This window comes from Calidris pugnax, unplaced genomic scaffold (genome assembly GCF_001431845.1).
Source record: "Calidris pugnax isolate Ruff unplaced genomic scaffold, ASM143184v1 scaffold103, whole genome shotgun sequence".
NCBI classification, from domain to species: domain Eukaryota; kingdom Metazoa; phylum Chordata; class Aves; order Charadriiformes; family Scolopacidae; genus Calidris; species Calidris pugnax.
In genome coordinates, this window is record NW_015090990.1 from 20,812,633 (window position 1) to 20,826,378 (window position 13,746).

Below are 13,746 nucleotides of genomic sequence, written 5' to 3' on the forward strand. Positions count from 1 at the left end.
TGAAAGAAACACCACCGAACCAAAAAACCCAAATCCCCATCAGCTAACACCATACACCAAACCATGTCAAAACTCAGCAAACTACAAAATAGCAAGTACCATGAGGACTGGGTATGCTGTAAATAAGAGAAAGAGTCAAGAAGCTTTTATATTTAAGGGCATCCTTATGACACTGGTGGCCCCTGGATTTTACTTCCAGAAGAAACAACTCTGCTTGTATTTTCTTGCAAAGAGGATTATTGCCATAAATCATCCTGAGGGTGTACGTCCTAAGAGATACAAGACGTTATTAATTCTCTACTAAAAAGTCCAATTTGTAGGAAAAAAGCAAGTGGTCTATATTGCAGGGTTAATTTCCAGTTAACTGTGCTAGGATTTTTTTTTTTTAGTAACATAACAGTCAACTCATGAACTGCATTTTACCAAGAAGTTTCTGTAATTCTTGAAGATATTTTAGGAAACAAGTAAACAAACAAAACCCCATCCTTTCCCGTTGTTCTTAGTAAGCTCTCTTTTTTCTGATCATCTCAGAAGATTAGTGTCAGAGAAACAATTTTTGTATCTTATAAAGAAGAGGAAACACTATTTTTCATACATGGTAATTTGCACTGAAAAAACTACATAGCAGAATACAGCTCACTTGCCCATGGAAAAAGAACATCTCTGGTACTGATCTCCATCAAATTGATTTGATTATCTGAACACATAATTCTTCACTCGCATAGTTAACTTTTCCTCCCAACAACTATAAAAGTTATATGAATAGAATGTTATAGAATCGGAGTGGAACAATATGAACACTTGGAAAACAAAAAATCAATGAGTCTTTTCCAATACTTGCTTTATGAACGCTTACTGAGTTTTTAATCATTATTTCACAATATAGTTACAAGATATGAAATCAATGGGGTATTTTAGTTAAAGATCAAAACCTTACAAAATCCAAATGAGGTACTAACAGATACATGCTTTCCTCTTAAAAAGAAAAATATTGGAAAACTTAATGAAAATGGTACTTGATAATTGAGGTGGAAACATAATCTAGATTTAATAATGTTGTTATGTTTGCATATGCCTGCTAACCTCATAAAAGCTATGCGAATTTATGCCAGGTCTCAATAAAAAACCACAATGTTGAAATCCCCCACTCCAGTTACAGAGCAGAGCAATTTTTCGCTTGCTTTGGAATAATGAATCAAATAACGGACACTTCGACACTTCTAAAGTATAATTTTCTACTGTGATACAAATGAAAAAAATGGGTGAACTTTTTTTTTAAAAAAAAAGAAAAAAAACGAAAAGCATTGCAGCTTGCCTGCAAGTATTCTGACAGACTTCAGAGGCCAAAAGCACAGAGGTCAAGCAGGCCCCGTAAGGTCAGAACCCACATTAAACAAGAGCAGAACTGGAGATGACACTTGGGCATATATTAGCCTAAATAAAAGGAAAGAATTTTTTGGACCAAGAGTCTCTCTAACAAGGCTGAAAACACACTTCCTTCGGATAAGAATTCCCCATCCCTTTTTTTCTACTCCAGAAGCTGTTGATGCCGTTGTTTCTACAGTTATCACCATCCTGTCACTGTTTTCCATACTCTAATTTTTTTTCTGCATAGATGTACTGGCACCTATTCACCCCAGCAAGTATTCCTCCCTCAAAAACTGTAATATAAAAGCCAAGGTGTCTGGCAAGACTATACAGTTAAATGGTAATACAACCTTTGCTCAAAAATTCAGTTGGAGAACACACAAAAAAATCCCTATGTTCACCTGGCAACCAGCAGAACGAGACTGAAATTTCCACCACAAGGACTTGTGCACTGTGTGGCAATACTAAGCAAAAGAAATTTGCAAACACAACAGCAAGGAATATCAATATAGGAATGCGAGTCCCAGCCTATAAAATAATTTTTATTTTTATATTAAAAAACACCAATCACACAAGAACTTCATCCAGAACAGACCACTGTGGAATCTTCTTGAATTACCCTCCCAATTTAGTCAAGTAATAGCTGATTACTGAGTTTATTCTGAATTATCCTGATTACTGCGTATTCTCTTCTCCTTTTAGCAAACCATTTTCGAATCGTTATTCTGGGAAGATGAATTTTCCTAAGAACAGATGTAATTTGATTAATCAAAATACTACTGTAGAACTACGTTGTAACTGGGAGAAGAAAGCATGAGAAGGCTTCTGTTTTTACTGTGCAAAAATTCCATTATTATTCTACCATATTTTCAGAGTATTTGACATTTCACTATATCTAGCAGATAGGATCATTATTCATTGTCTTTGCTATTGTTCAAAAGAAGTTTGTGCTATTAATTTTAATTTTTACAGCACCATAGACATGCAGCTTGATGTTAAATTCCTTTGCACTCAAAATTTCCGTCCATTTAGCATCCATTAAAAAGAAACAGTGAGCATCAAGCAGAAGAGGATAACTGGTTTACTTTGTAGAAACCCATCAAATAATTCAGAACAAGAATCAATTGACCATTATTTAAGAAACAGAAATTTTTCATCTGCAAAACAGACTTTTACTAAGTTTTTCTTCACTATTTTTTCTGCCTAATTCATGTCTCTGCAGTTCTTGAAAGAAAAGCAAGATAGAACGTGCTGTGTTCTAAAGGTAAGAGGACAAAATAATCATATTTTCTTACCTTTGCATTATAGGGAATATAATGCTTTGATAAGGCTTCAGGAGTGTGCATCCATGTTTTGTCTACAGAAAAGCAAAATAAAAGAAGCACTGAATTGGTTATTCAATTGTTAATTTAACTATTATAGTATCTACCTGGAAAACTTCAATGACCCTCCTTTTAACTAGATAAATATCTGTCTGAAGTAGTTATCGGAGTTGGTGGGAAATGCAGCCTAACTCACAATTTCTCAAAGATTTAAATGAAAGAACCTGGTTACTTCTCTTGGGCACAATTCTCATTTTAACCAACTTGATTTGCTGTAGGAATTCCAACTCCAACTCCTCCCCCAAAATACATTTATTGGTCCAAGGTTATTTGGTATTTCTGCCTCAGTTCATTATTTTCTGCATCCTGCTGTTGTTGAACGCATGTTGCGCTTCTATTTACGGCTTTTTTTTATTCATTATGTGCTTCTTTAGATGAATTATCCAAAGACATCAAAAGGGATAAAGGAAATTATTTTGGAAAAATTATCAGAGTGATAACTGATAGAAAAAAGCCCAAATCCTTCTACAAGAAAAGAGAAGAAAATGACATGGTGGTAACTGATTCAGAAGTTTAGATCGTCTTTAATCTTTCCTTACATATCCTAAACGAATTTGCATACATTCCTTCAATGATTTTCACATCACAAGACTACACTACTGTCTTACTTTTCCCACTGCACGCTTCGTATGGTGACATGAAGAGTTCAATATTTGTGAAATACATCTTCCCTCCGTCTTTTTAACAGCTATTTAGAATGCTCTACATAGTTGAAGGTGGAATTCCAAACATTAGTAAAAAATCCTTTTTATTAGAAGTTAAGAAACTATTTTAAAAAGTTTTCTCATTTGAAATCATTAAAAAACCAAAAAAGGTTTCAAAATTTGTATTACCAACCATGAGAGATTCTGTAACACTGAGCAGTATTTTATACTCCACATATTCAATATTTAGTAGTATTTTCTAACATAAATATCCTCCTGTTTTAATTAGCATGAATTAAAGTCACAAATCTGGAACTTTATTGAATTAAGTAACAGAGTAATAGCTTAAAGCAAAATTCTATCCTTGGATATTCACAGACAATTCCCTTTGCCTTTAATGGGAGCTGCAGTTATAGCAATTATTAATTTTTTGTTACTTACATGTAAGAACAATAAAATCCTGTTCACTTCAAACTGTTCAAGAGCAAAAGCTGTGACATTTACTGACGCTAAACCAGTAACTATTTTTGAACATCCATCAACAAGAAAACTGTTAAACAAGATATTCACCATGGTCACCACAGTAAGAGGATCAAACCTGCAAAGCTAGAGGAAATTTTTTTTTATTAAGCAAATTTTATTCTAGATGACAGTAACATTCAGCTCGATTACTGAAGAATGATATTATCACTTCTTAATTAAGGAAGCATGATTTGTCCATTCAGCGGCACCCAGGAGTACGATTATGCACTGAAGTGGCTCTTCCTTTCAATTGTGGCTTGTGATCAGAATACCGCAACAAAGAACCGCGCTCATTTCCCAGAATATTTTAAGACCTGAAACCTGATCTCTATTTTGAGTACAATATCAAAAGCTGTGAATTAGAATGTTAGAATAAAGCCTAAGAGAATCATACAATCATAAAGTAGTTAGGGATGGAAGGGATCTTTAAAGGTCATCCAGTCCAACCCCCTACAATGAGGGGGGACATCTTCAACTAGATCAAGTTGCTCAGAGCCCTGTCCAACCTGAGCTTGAATGTTTCCACGGATGACACATCTATCACCTCTCTGGGCAACGCTGTTCCAGTGTTTCATCACTCTTATTTTAAAAAAATTCTTCCTTATAGGTGGTCCAAATATATCTTTTTTTAAGTTTAAAACCACTACCCTTTCTGCTGTCACAACAGGTCCTGCATTAACCGTAAGCATTGTATTTCAAGTCAGTGCACTGCTGAAGGCCAGACCGGTAACTGGGCTTGACAGCAAGTCCCAGACACAGAGGAAGCTGGCATGTAAGGCAGGACTGCTCTCTGTCCCATCGTACTTACTGCAGCACAGTCAAGATCCATACAGTGCAAATTTCAACTCCAAAATGTTCATTCACATTGCTAATGTCAATATTTTATTTACCTACTTCTTACACAACAACTGTTTACTAGCTTCAGCAAGGATACTGTCATATTTATAAATTCAAAAGGGAAAATCCGGCAAAAATAAAATGTCAAACCTCAAAACCAGTCCTCCATTGTACTAACACAAGTGACTTCTTGTAGCTTCTAAAGCCTGTAAAATTGCTTTAGAGTTAGTTTGATGTCACAGCAGTTGAGAAATACCAAATTTCAGACATTTTGCATCCAGAAAAGTATGAAAAAAGAAAACCTATAAACCAGGTATTCATTTAAATAGATAATGTAGATGTGGCTTGTGGTTTGCATGATCCCTCACTTTTGGAATTAATTTTAAATGGGTTTTCACAGCTTAGTACTTAATTATTCATTTTGAAGTAACAAAATATAAAACCCTACAATGAAAAATCACGGTTCATATTATTATTTTATTAGCTATATAGCAGCAAGAGTTCTAGACACTTTATAGATAAATAAAACAGTAAGTCCTAAAGAAAGGACCAAAAGCCTAGATAAAACCAAAACTGACAACTGCATGCATCTAATATAGCAGCAGTAGCAAGTGAAAAGACACTCGCACTACCACACTGGGTGAAAACTACAGTTATTTTTGATCTTGTATGAGCTCTTAATCTAGGCTGCCTTAGCATTTACATTAAAGTTTAAATAAGTGCTCGGTTATTTTTTGAGAATTATGAGTTTGAGCCACCCAGAGTCCACTAAAACCTAAGTAGAGTTTAGCTTGAATGAAGTATTAGAGATTCTAAGAGGTAAAAGCCTAAATATGTGGTGGCTTTGCCGAACGTACTTGAGCTTCATGGGAGAAAAGATGGGAAAAAGGATCACTGTTCAGAATTCAAGGGCGCAGGGCAAGCCACAGCCCTGCTTAAAGAGAGTAATCCTGTAGCCTCTACACAACACCTCCTCACGTGCACAGCATGTTAACTGTGCAGCACAGGCTTTTAGACAGTCTCTGTAGCAGTAGCACAGCTTCCCAGCGAGTTTTTAAGAGAATTTGACTTGGGTGAGAGCTTCTCAGGTTTTGCTCCCTGCTAGCTTACACAGCTCTGCTAAGGGCAGTGGGAAAACTGCATAAAATTAACGTCTGGAAGACCTGGGGTTTGACTGAGAGAACTGCAAGGATGGAGGCAGGGGGCTGGGCACTTCCATGGTCAGAGGATTAACTGCACTCAGGACTGAGACTTCACTTCCTTTTAGTCTCCCTTGAACCATACCAGCCCCCTTCCATTATAAAGGAAAGATCCCTCTGCAATTTGCATTTCATATCAAATACTTGGTCATCACACAATCTGGGAGCACTGGTGTGAGCCATTTCAGAGGCCTCAGTGGTGTTGGGAGAGCAGGGAAGGAGAAACGTGCTGACAAATCACACACTGAAGTGAATAGACTCAGGGACTTCATAAAATATCCAGAATAAGTGTGCTGCACTTAGTGGAGGATGACACTAGGTTAGATAACAGCACAGCTGACCATTTATCTACCAAAAAGGAAAGCAGTAACTGTGCCAAGAAATTGTTCTCCCTTTGAGATTAATTTCTCCACACATTACTGCCCACAGATATTGTAGAATGGATTTAGTAGAGAGGCACTGATGAACTATTTTCTAAACGGCAAAACAATGCTCAACAGTGCAAGTTCTGCTTCCCTAAGCCCCGCTCTCATCACTAATTCATGCATGCTAAAAGTGGCTCTACTTAACTATGTTCCAAAGTGTTTATCAAAGCATACAAGACCTAGTGGCCACTCCATTTAATATGATGAACAGAGAGAGACACTGGTTTTAACTTACTTTTTTTTTTTAGTGTCATAGTGAAAATACAATAATTTCTAGAAGGTAAAATCTAAATGCCTTTATTCTTTATTGAATTAAAATCTCTTGGACGTCAATGGATGATTTCCATGCTAAAAGAAAAGAAGAAATCTTTGAACTGTCTTTTTTCCTGTTTTACAAAATGAGCTATGAAAAGAAAGATGTTCTAAGACAATGAGCCTAATAAAAGTCTCCTTAAGAAGAAGAGTGCATCCCACAAGGTCAGGGCTTTATCTAGGTATTAACGCTTCAGTGAACAAATAAATTATTTGCTTCAGTGTTTCTATACAGGTATCTATAATTTTTCCTAGGTTCCCTATTTTTGTATAAAGAAAGAAAACCTTCACAATGGGACATATGTGAAGTCACTCTGTTAAATCGTTTCCTTTGTCCTCCACTGCAACAGAAGCAGGCAGGTTCTCACAAACCTCAGTTATGCTAGTCAGACAATGAGGTAGAATCTGTCTTCTCGACTACTGCAGGCAATGAATGGCTGAGCCATGAGACTTAATGCTTGTTACCAGAGCTTTCATCTTAATGCAATATCTAAGTATTATTAACAAACATAAATCTACCCATATTCTTCTATAATTAAGCTACAGTATTTATTGCAATCACCTTCTAGAGGAATGACTGAGTACAATCTGCGTGTCTAATAGCACTAATTTATGGAAGTTACTACTAGGTTACCATGATTAAGCAACTGAAATTATGAGTCAGATTCTGCCCATACCACGTATAGGCAAATGCCCACCAATATACAGAATTAAAAAATAATCACTTTTGTTGTTCCTTTTCCTTTTTTTTTTTTTGGCAAACATCAAATGTTCTTTGGAGACTTATTTATTTTTTGCCAAGACAACGAAACTGTATCTCCCTAGAACAGAGTAAGCTTTGCAGAATGCTTAGCCTCTCTGTCCTCCTCTCATAACATCTAGGACTTCATGAATGGTTTTAAACAGCTGATTACTAAAATAGCAAAATGATATAGAATGCTGGGTTGGCACAGCTACAAAATGAAAAAAGAAAAAAGTCTAGTGTGTTCATTTCCTCAAATAGTAACATTCACTGCATAACCTATACATTTTATACTATATTTTAAGATACAGATGCTAGTATGTAGGTTTTGACTAGAAAGGAAAATAGGATCAAAGTAATATATCAGTGCAATTAACTAGTGATTAGCATATCTTTGTTTCTGCACTTCTAATTTGTTGATGTTAAGAACGTTTACCAAGTTCAACTTCCTAAATTAAAGGGGAAAACAAGAAAAGCATTCTAAGCCTATACTACTTAGGTCTTTGTGCCACCAGAAGAGCTACACCGTGTCTTTTATAAAAGCTTCTAGCTGAAGTTGAAAAAGGGGTTACTTGTGTACCATAATTAATTTTAAGTGACTACATTTTCAACAAATTTTCACTAAGACATGTATATGTATAGATCAAACATCCAACTCCACCTTTCACTTTTGGAGTCAGAGTTCAGTCAATTATTCCAGTATAACTAAAAAAATTTTGGAAAGTGTCAATCAAGTTTGTCAAATATTGTTAAAAAGGAAAGTTTTTGAAGAATTTCAAACTTTTAAAGTAAGAACATTATGTGTGTCAAACAAAGGAAAAGTAACAGAAACTGGAATCTCAATACAATTAAAACAGGACTTTAATTTTTCTAATTCAGGAAAATTAAAATAATACATTTTCTATTGAAAAGTTGAATAGGAACTTATTTTTAAAATGCCAACAAACTGGAAAGGGAAGAAAGGAGAGTGGCAGCAACGAATCAGAACAACTACAACATGCATATCTACAGCTCCCTCTTGCTTATGTACCTAAGGTACATCATTTTATGTACCTAAAGGATTCAATTTCACAAAATAGTATTTTCTTGAGTGACATATTTTGGATGTTCTTTGCAATTTTCCAACAGCTCTAAAAGACAACGTCCTATAAAATGAAGTAGTCATTGTGATTCCTATCAAGGTACGGTTGGTACACATCCACATTTATTTCACATAGAATAATACATGTCTTGTCTTTAAGCAGACATTCATCCAGTTAGCTAGCAGTGTAGCTATGAAACTCATGAAGCATTTAGGTTGTATGTAGCTTGGGGAAGTTACTTGCAATAGTCACTTGGACAAGAACTCTACATCGTACACCAGTAACAACTTAAATCAAGAATTTATAAGCTTGTAGATCTCAAAAGATATTCACTGTGCGAATCATTAAACATTCTGTAAATTAGGGTGTATAAATTTTAATAGGGTAGAAACCAAAAAGCTTAAGACTCCTTCAATGCTGTTCCCATTCTAAAGTCAGTATTTAGTGCTTTATGGCTAAGCAGTATGCGTATGTTCTTAAAAGGAGCTCCTTCGGTTTTGCAGAAGCAACAAATAGTTATTGTGGTAAATATCATTGTGAGCTTGCTTAGAATAATTTTTAAAGCAGGTGATAGATAAGATGATTTCTGCAATACCTTTCTTAAGATAATGCAGATAAAATAGCCAACAGGAAATTATATTCCTATTCTCAACAGAAAAAAAAAAAAAGGAAAACTTAGGCTTGTCTGTGCCTACTCAACATGACTCCTATAGAGAAACTTTCGCAAGCATAATCCTCACTTGTAGCTATAAAATCCTCCCAAGACATACTGTAGTAATTTCTTTCCTAAACAATTAGATCTGTTCCTTCTACTTTCAGAATATAAATAAATACCCAGTTGCATACAAACATGCACATGCTGCAGGACTAGCCACTTCCTTGTCCCACCAACAGAAGATTATTTGGTCCTTGGCAAATTAAGGTAGTAACCCTTCTACTCTCCTTGATGGTGTACTTGAAAGGGTACCACCATAGTCTAATGAAAACAATATAATAATACAAATTATACTTAAAAAAAAAAAAAAAAAAAAAGTTGCCCAAACCGAAAAAGAGACTTGGTCACTGAATATTGGTTTTCCACATGACCCCATATTTCAAAACTCAAGGAGCAGTATTTGGAACACACAAAACCTCTTTGTGGAGGTATTACAATAGTATTACAATAACCAATTATTGTGTCAAGTGAGATTAACAGAATACAGAAATATTTGGTATACAAAAAAAAGCACCCATTTTTCCCTCCTAAACTTTGCTCTTGAAAAAATTTTTATTTTAAAAAATCCTAAAAACATCAAGCAGTTTTCTGGGGGGGGAACAGAGGAAAAAAAAAAAAAAAAAAATCAGTTGCCAAACCGAAAAAGAGACTTGGTCACTGAATATTGGTTTTCCACATGACCCCATATTTCAAAACTCAAGGAGCAGTATTTGGAACACACAAAACCTCTTTGTGGAGGTATTACAATAGTATTACAATAACCAATTATTGTGTCAAGTGAGATTAACAGAATACAGAAATATTTGGTATACAAAAAAAAGCACCCATTTTTCCCTCCTAAACTTTGCTCTTGAAAAAATTTTTATTTTAAAAAATCCTAAAAACATCAAGCAGTTTTCTGGGGGGGGAACAGAGGAAGAGATTTAGACCTAGTTTTGTTTTTTTCCTGGAAGGTGATGAGTGCTTTTATGAAAGGACAAATTGCAGTCACAAGAATATCTGAACATCTTGATGAGGAAGATTATGACTACTTTCACACCTTTAAACTGTATGAGTATCTACTCTTCTGTATGCTTTTTAGTATTACTGTTAGCGTGGGAGTCCAGCACACAATAACCCATTTGTTTATATCACTGATGTGAATTATACTCTCCAACAGAATTAAAGTATTTGCTTTAGGCCTATACTTATCCCCTTCAACCTTTTGGGGCTTCACCTGTTGTCTACTCAGAAAATGAAAAATAAAATATAACATTTGTCATCTCTGGAATGCAGCGTAAGTTTACAATGAAAATAAAGATCATATTGTAGCCAGTCAATTCACATAAAACAGCATTCTATAACCTTTGATTGCATTTTTCTGTATGTCAGACTCTGCCCATTAAATGTATCTGTCTACACTTCCATAAATGGGACTCAAAAAGCTACTGCACATAAATGTTATTGCTGACTTATGATTTATGACAGGCCATTATTTTAATATATTCCATTTAGCATTACGAATACCATCTACATCTCATGAGCTGATAATGTGGCACCAGTCACCGACCTTATGAACTGCTATTATATGGGAAAAAATTAGAAAATTCAGATTCCTGCATGCAACAGCAGCTTTGGCATTGAACTTTGTGCCATATGTAAAGTAAGGCTGACATTTATTCTGGGATGAGGAAGGACCATTGGGGTGTAATAAAGAATGATCTAAAAGCAACTATGACTTACATCCTCCACAACCTCACTGAAGTCCGCTGTATTTAACATTTTATAATTCACTACTACTTTTAGCCCAAAGTAGACACATGTACCTACATTTTTAGCACTATTTTGAGACACTCAAAAAGTCTCACACTTTTTCTCACATAAGGTTTGGATTACAGTCATTCCACATTTAGTTGACAGCCAAGTCATGAGTGGCTCAGTATTGGGGCTGGTCTTTATCAATGATCTGGAGGAGGGGAGCGAGTGCACCCTCAGTAAGTTTGAAGACTACACCAAGTTAGGTGGGAGTGTTGATCTGCTTGAGGGTAGGAAGGTGACATAGAGGGCTCTGGACAGGCTGGATTGATGGGCTGAGACCAACGATATGAGGTTCAACAAGGCCAAGTGCCGGGTCACGCACTTGGATCACAACAACCCCCTGCAGCGTTACAAATTTGGGGAAGAGTGGCTGGAGAGCTTCTCAGCAGAAAAAGACCTGTCGGTGTTGGTCAACAGCCAGCTGAATATGAACCAGCAGCGCGCTCAGGTGGCCAAGAAGGTCAACAGCATCTTGGCCTGTATCAGGAACAGCGTGGTGAGTAGGACTAGGGAAGTGATTGTCCCCCTGTACTGGGCACTGGTGAGGCCCCACCTTGAGTACTGTGTCCAGTCTTGGGCACCTCACTAAAAGAAAGACATTGAGCTGCTGGAGCGGGTCCAGAGAAGGGCAACCAGGCTGGTGAGGGGTCTAGAGAACAAGTGTAGCAACTGAGGGAGCTGTGATTGTTTAGCCTGGAGAAGAGGAGGCTGAGGGGAGAGCTTATCGCTCTCTACAACTACCTGAAAGGAGGGTGTAGAGAGGCAGAGGTTGGTCTCTTCTTCCAAGTCACAGGCAATAAGACATAAGAAAATGGCCTCAAGTTGCACCAGGGAAGGTTTAGATTAGATATTAGGAAAGATTTTTACACTGAAAGGGTTATTAAGCATCGTAACAGGCTTCCCAGGGAAGTGGTGGAATCATCATCCCTGGAGGTATTTAAAAGATGTGTAGACGCAGTGCTTAGTGAAATGGTTTAGTGGTGGTTTTGTCAGTATAGGTTGATGGTTGGACTTGATGATCTGAAAGGTCCCTTCTAACCTTGACAATTCTATGATTCTATGCACCAGTTCTTTACTAATGGCTTTGAATGGAAGGCCACAGAATCAGTAAAATGTGCCAAACTTGTTTGGGAGAGGCACCTCCATTCACTAAAACAAAACAAAACAAAAACAGACAAAAAAACCCCAAACCAAAAACCCCATTGTTATTGTTTTGTGTTTACACATTACCTGTACACATAATCACATGTGAATTAAGGACAAACAGGTAATTCAATTTAGATACCAATACAGTAATAACAAGAAAAGTCTACATGAAAATAAAGCATTTACAAAGAATGCTTACAGAAGAATAACATTAATATCCCTAAACTACTTAAAAGAGAGACTGGAATTATCAAGATGCAAACATATATTGAGATTAACAGACTTAGATCTGTACTACAGAATTTTCACCCTGCAACATTTCAAAGTGAACATGCTACCACACCTGACTTTAAAGCAAAAATCAAAGGAAAAATTAAGAGGGCTCTTCAGAATCTGTGACCCAAACCTGGACCATATATAAAAGCAGCTCCTGATACTGATGGATATATAAATAACAAATCAGCACGAACATATATAATACTGTTTTTTAATTTGTTTTTGTGGGTGAAAGAAAGAGATCCTTAGAAAAAAAGGATAATCTATAAAATCTATTCCAATAGAGTATACTGCACTCGTAGATCAGCAAATGGAAAATAGAATATATATTTTTGTACAGTTTGTACAGTCATATAATATTGCTACAAGATAATATTTTCTCCAGAACATACATAATTGGTAGTCCAACCACTTTTACTGAAGTCAACAGAAAGGTTATAGTATTTTGAACAGGTACTACATTTTTTCACATTAAAAGATGCAACTTCAGCAGGTGCTGATACCAGCTTTAAACGAAAAATTTTCTTTTTTTGTCAGTATTTTCATAGAGTTTGTTTCCCTGTTATATGAACTCATGACTAACTGATGAGAATAGATATTACAACTTGTACTGCAAAAAGATTCCACTTACTTAGGAGTGCTTATGCAAGTACTTCCTGAAACAAGCTGAATTTCCTTAAACTTCACATTTTCTTATATTTTTCATTGTCATTATTAGGATGAAAGATGAACAGCTCAATTTTATTCACAATCAATTTGAGATTTAAGCAGTTAATTAAAGTACTTCAATTAAAATTACTATCAGCCAAAAGAAAACAAATACAACTAAAATACAAATGTTAAGTATCCTGGTTAGAATTTCTGGATTGTGTGAAATCTCTGCGAATCAGACAGGTAATGACTGTAACACCTGTTTTTAACGTCAGAGCACTCAGGACACCTTGTCACTGGAAGTGGCTGTTTCATGCTCAAATCATGGCCCTCAAAAATAAACTTACACTAAGCACTTGCACTTAGAAGAAAAGTCCTGCTGTTTGAATGAGGTGATGGAGCAAGCACTGAGATTTTCAGCAAGTACAGCACAGAGCGAGCCATTCTAGTCACTAGCTTACCTGGTTCAAGAAGATAAGGAGCTGTGGCAATAGCTACTATGTTCTGTATATGCTTCGTATTGAAAAGCTAGTACAGGCTGAGTGTGTCAATGAGGATTAGAGGACACTTATTCTGTAAGTCTGCACAGTTCAGATAACCTTTGGCTATTGTGAAAGCACCACTTACATCTGCTTAAATGCACCTCAC

General features: G+C 36.0%; 1 protein-coding gene across 7 annotated transcripts in view; it reads right to left on the bottom strand.

Annotated features, from left to right (window-relative positions):
* The window catches only part of GULP1 (GULP, engulfment adaptor PTB domain containing 1), a 156,208-nt gene that overhangs the window by 66,541 nt on the left and 75,921 nt on the right, over positions 1-13,746 (bottom strand). For all 7 annotated transcript variants that reach the window (XM_014954597.1, XM_014954598.1, XM_014954591.1 and 4 more), the window contains one exon: positions 2,664-2,725. In XM_014954597.1, coding sequence (XP_014810083.1) covers positions 2,664-2,725 — 62 coding nt within the window. The remainder of the gene's footprint in view (positions 1-2,663; positions 2,726-13,746) is intronic.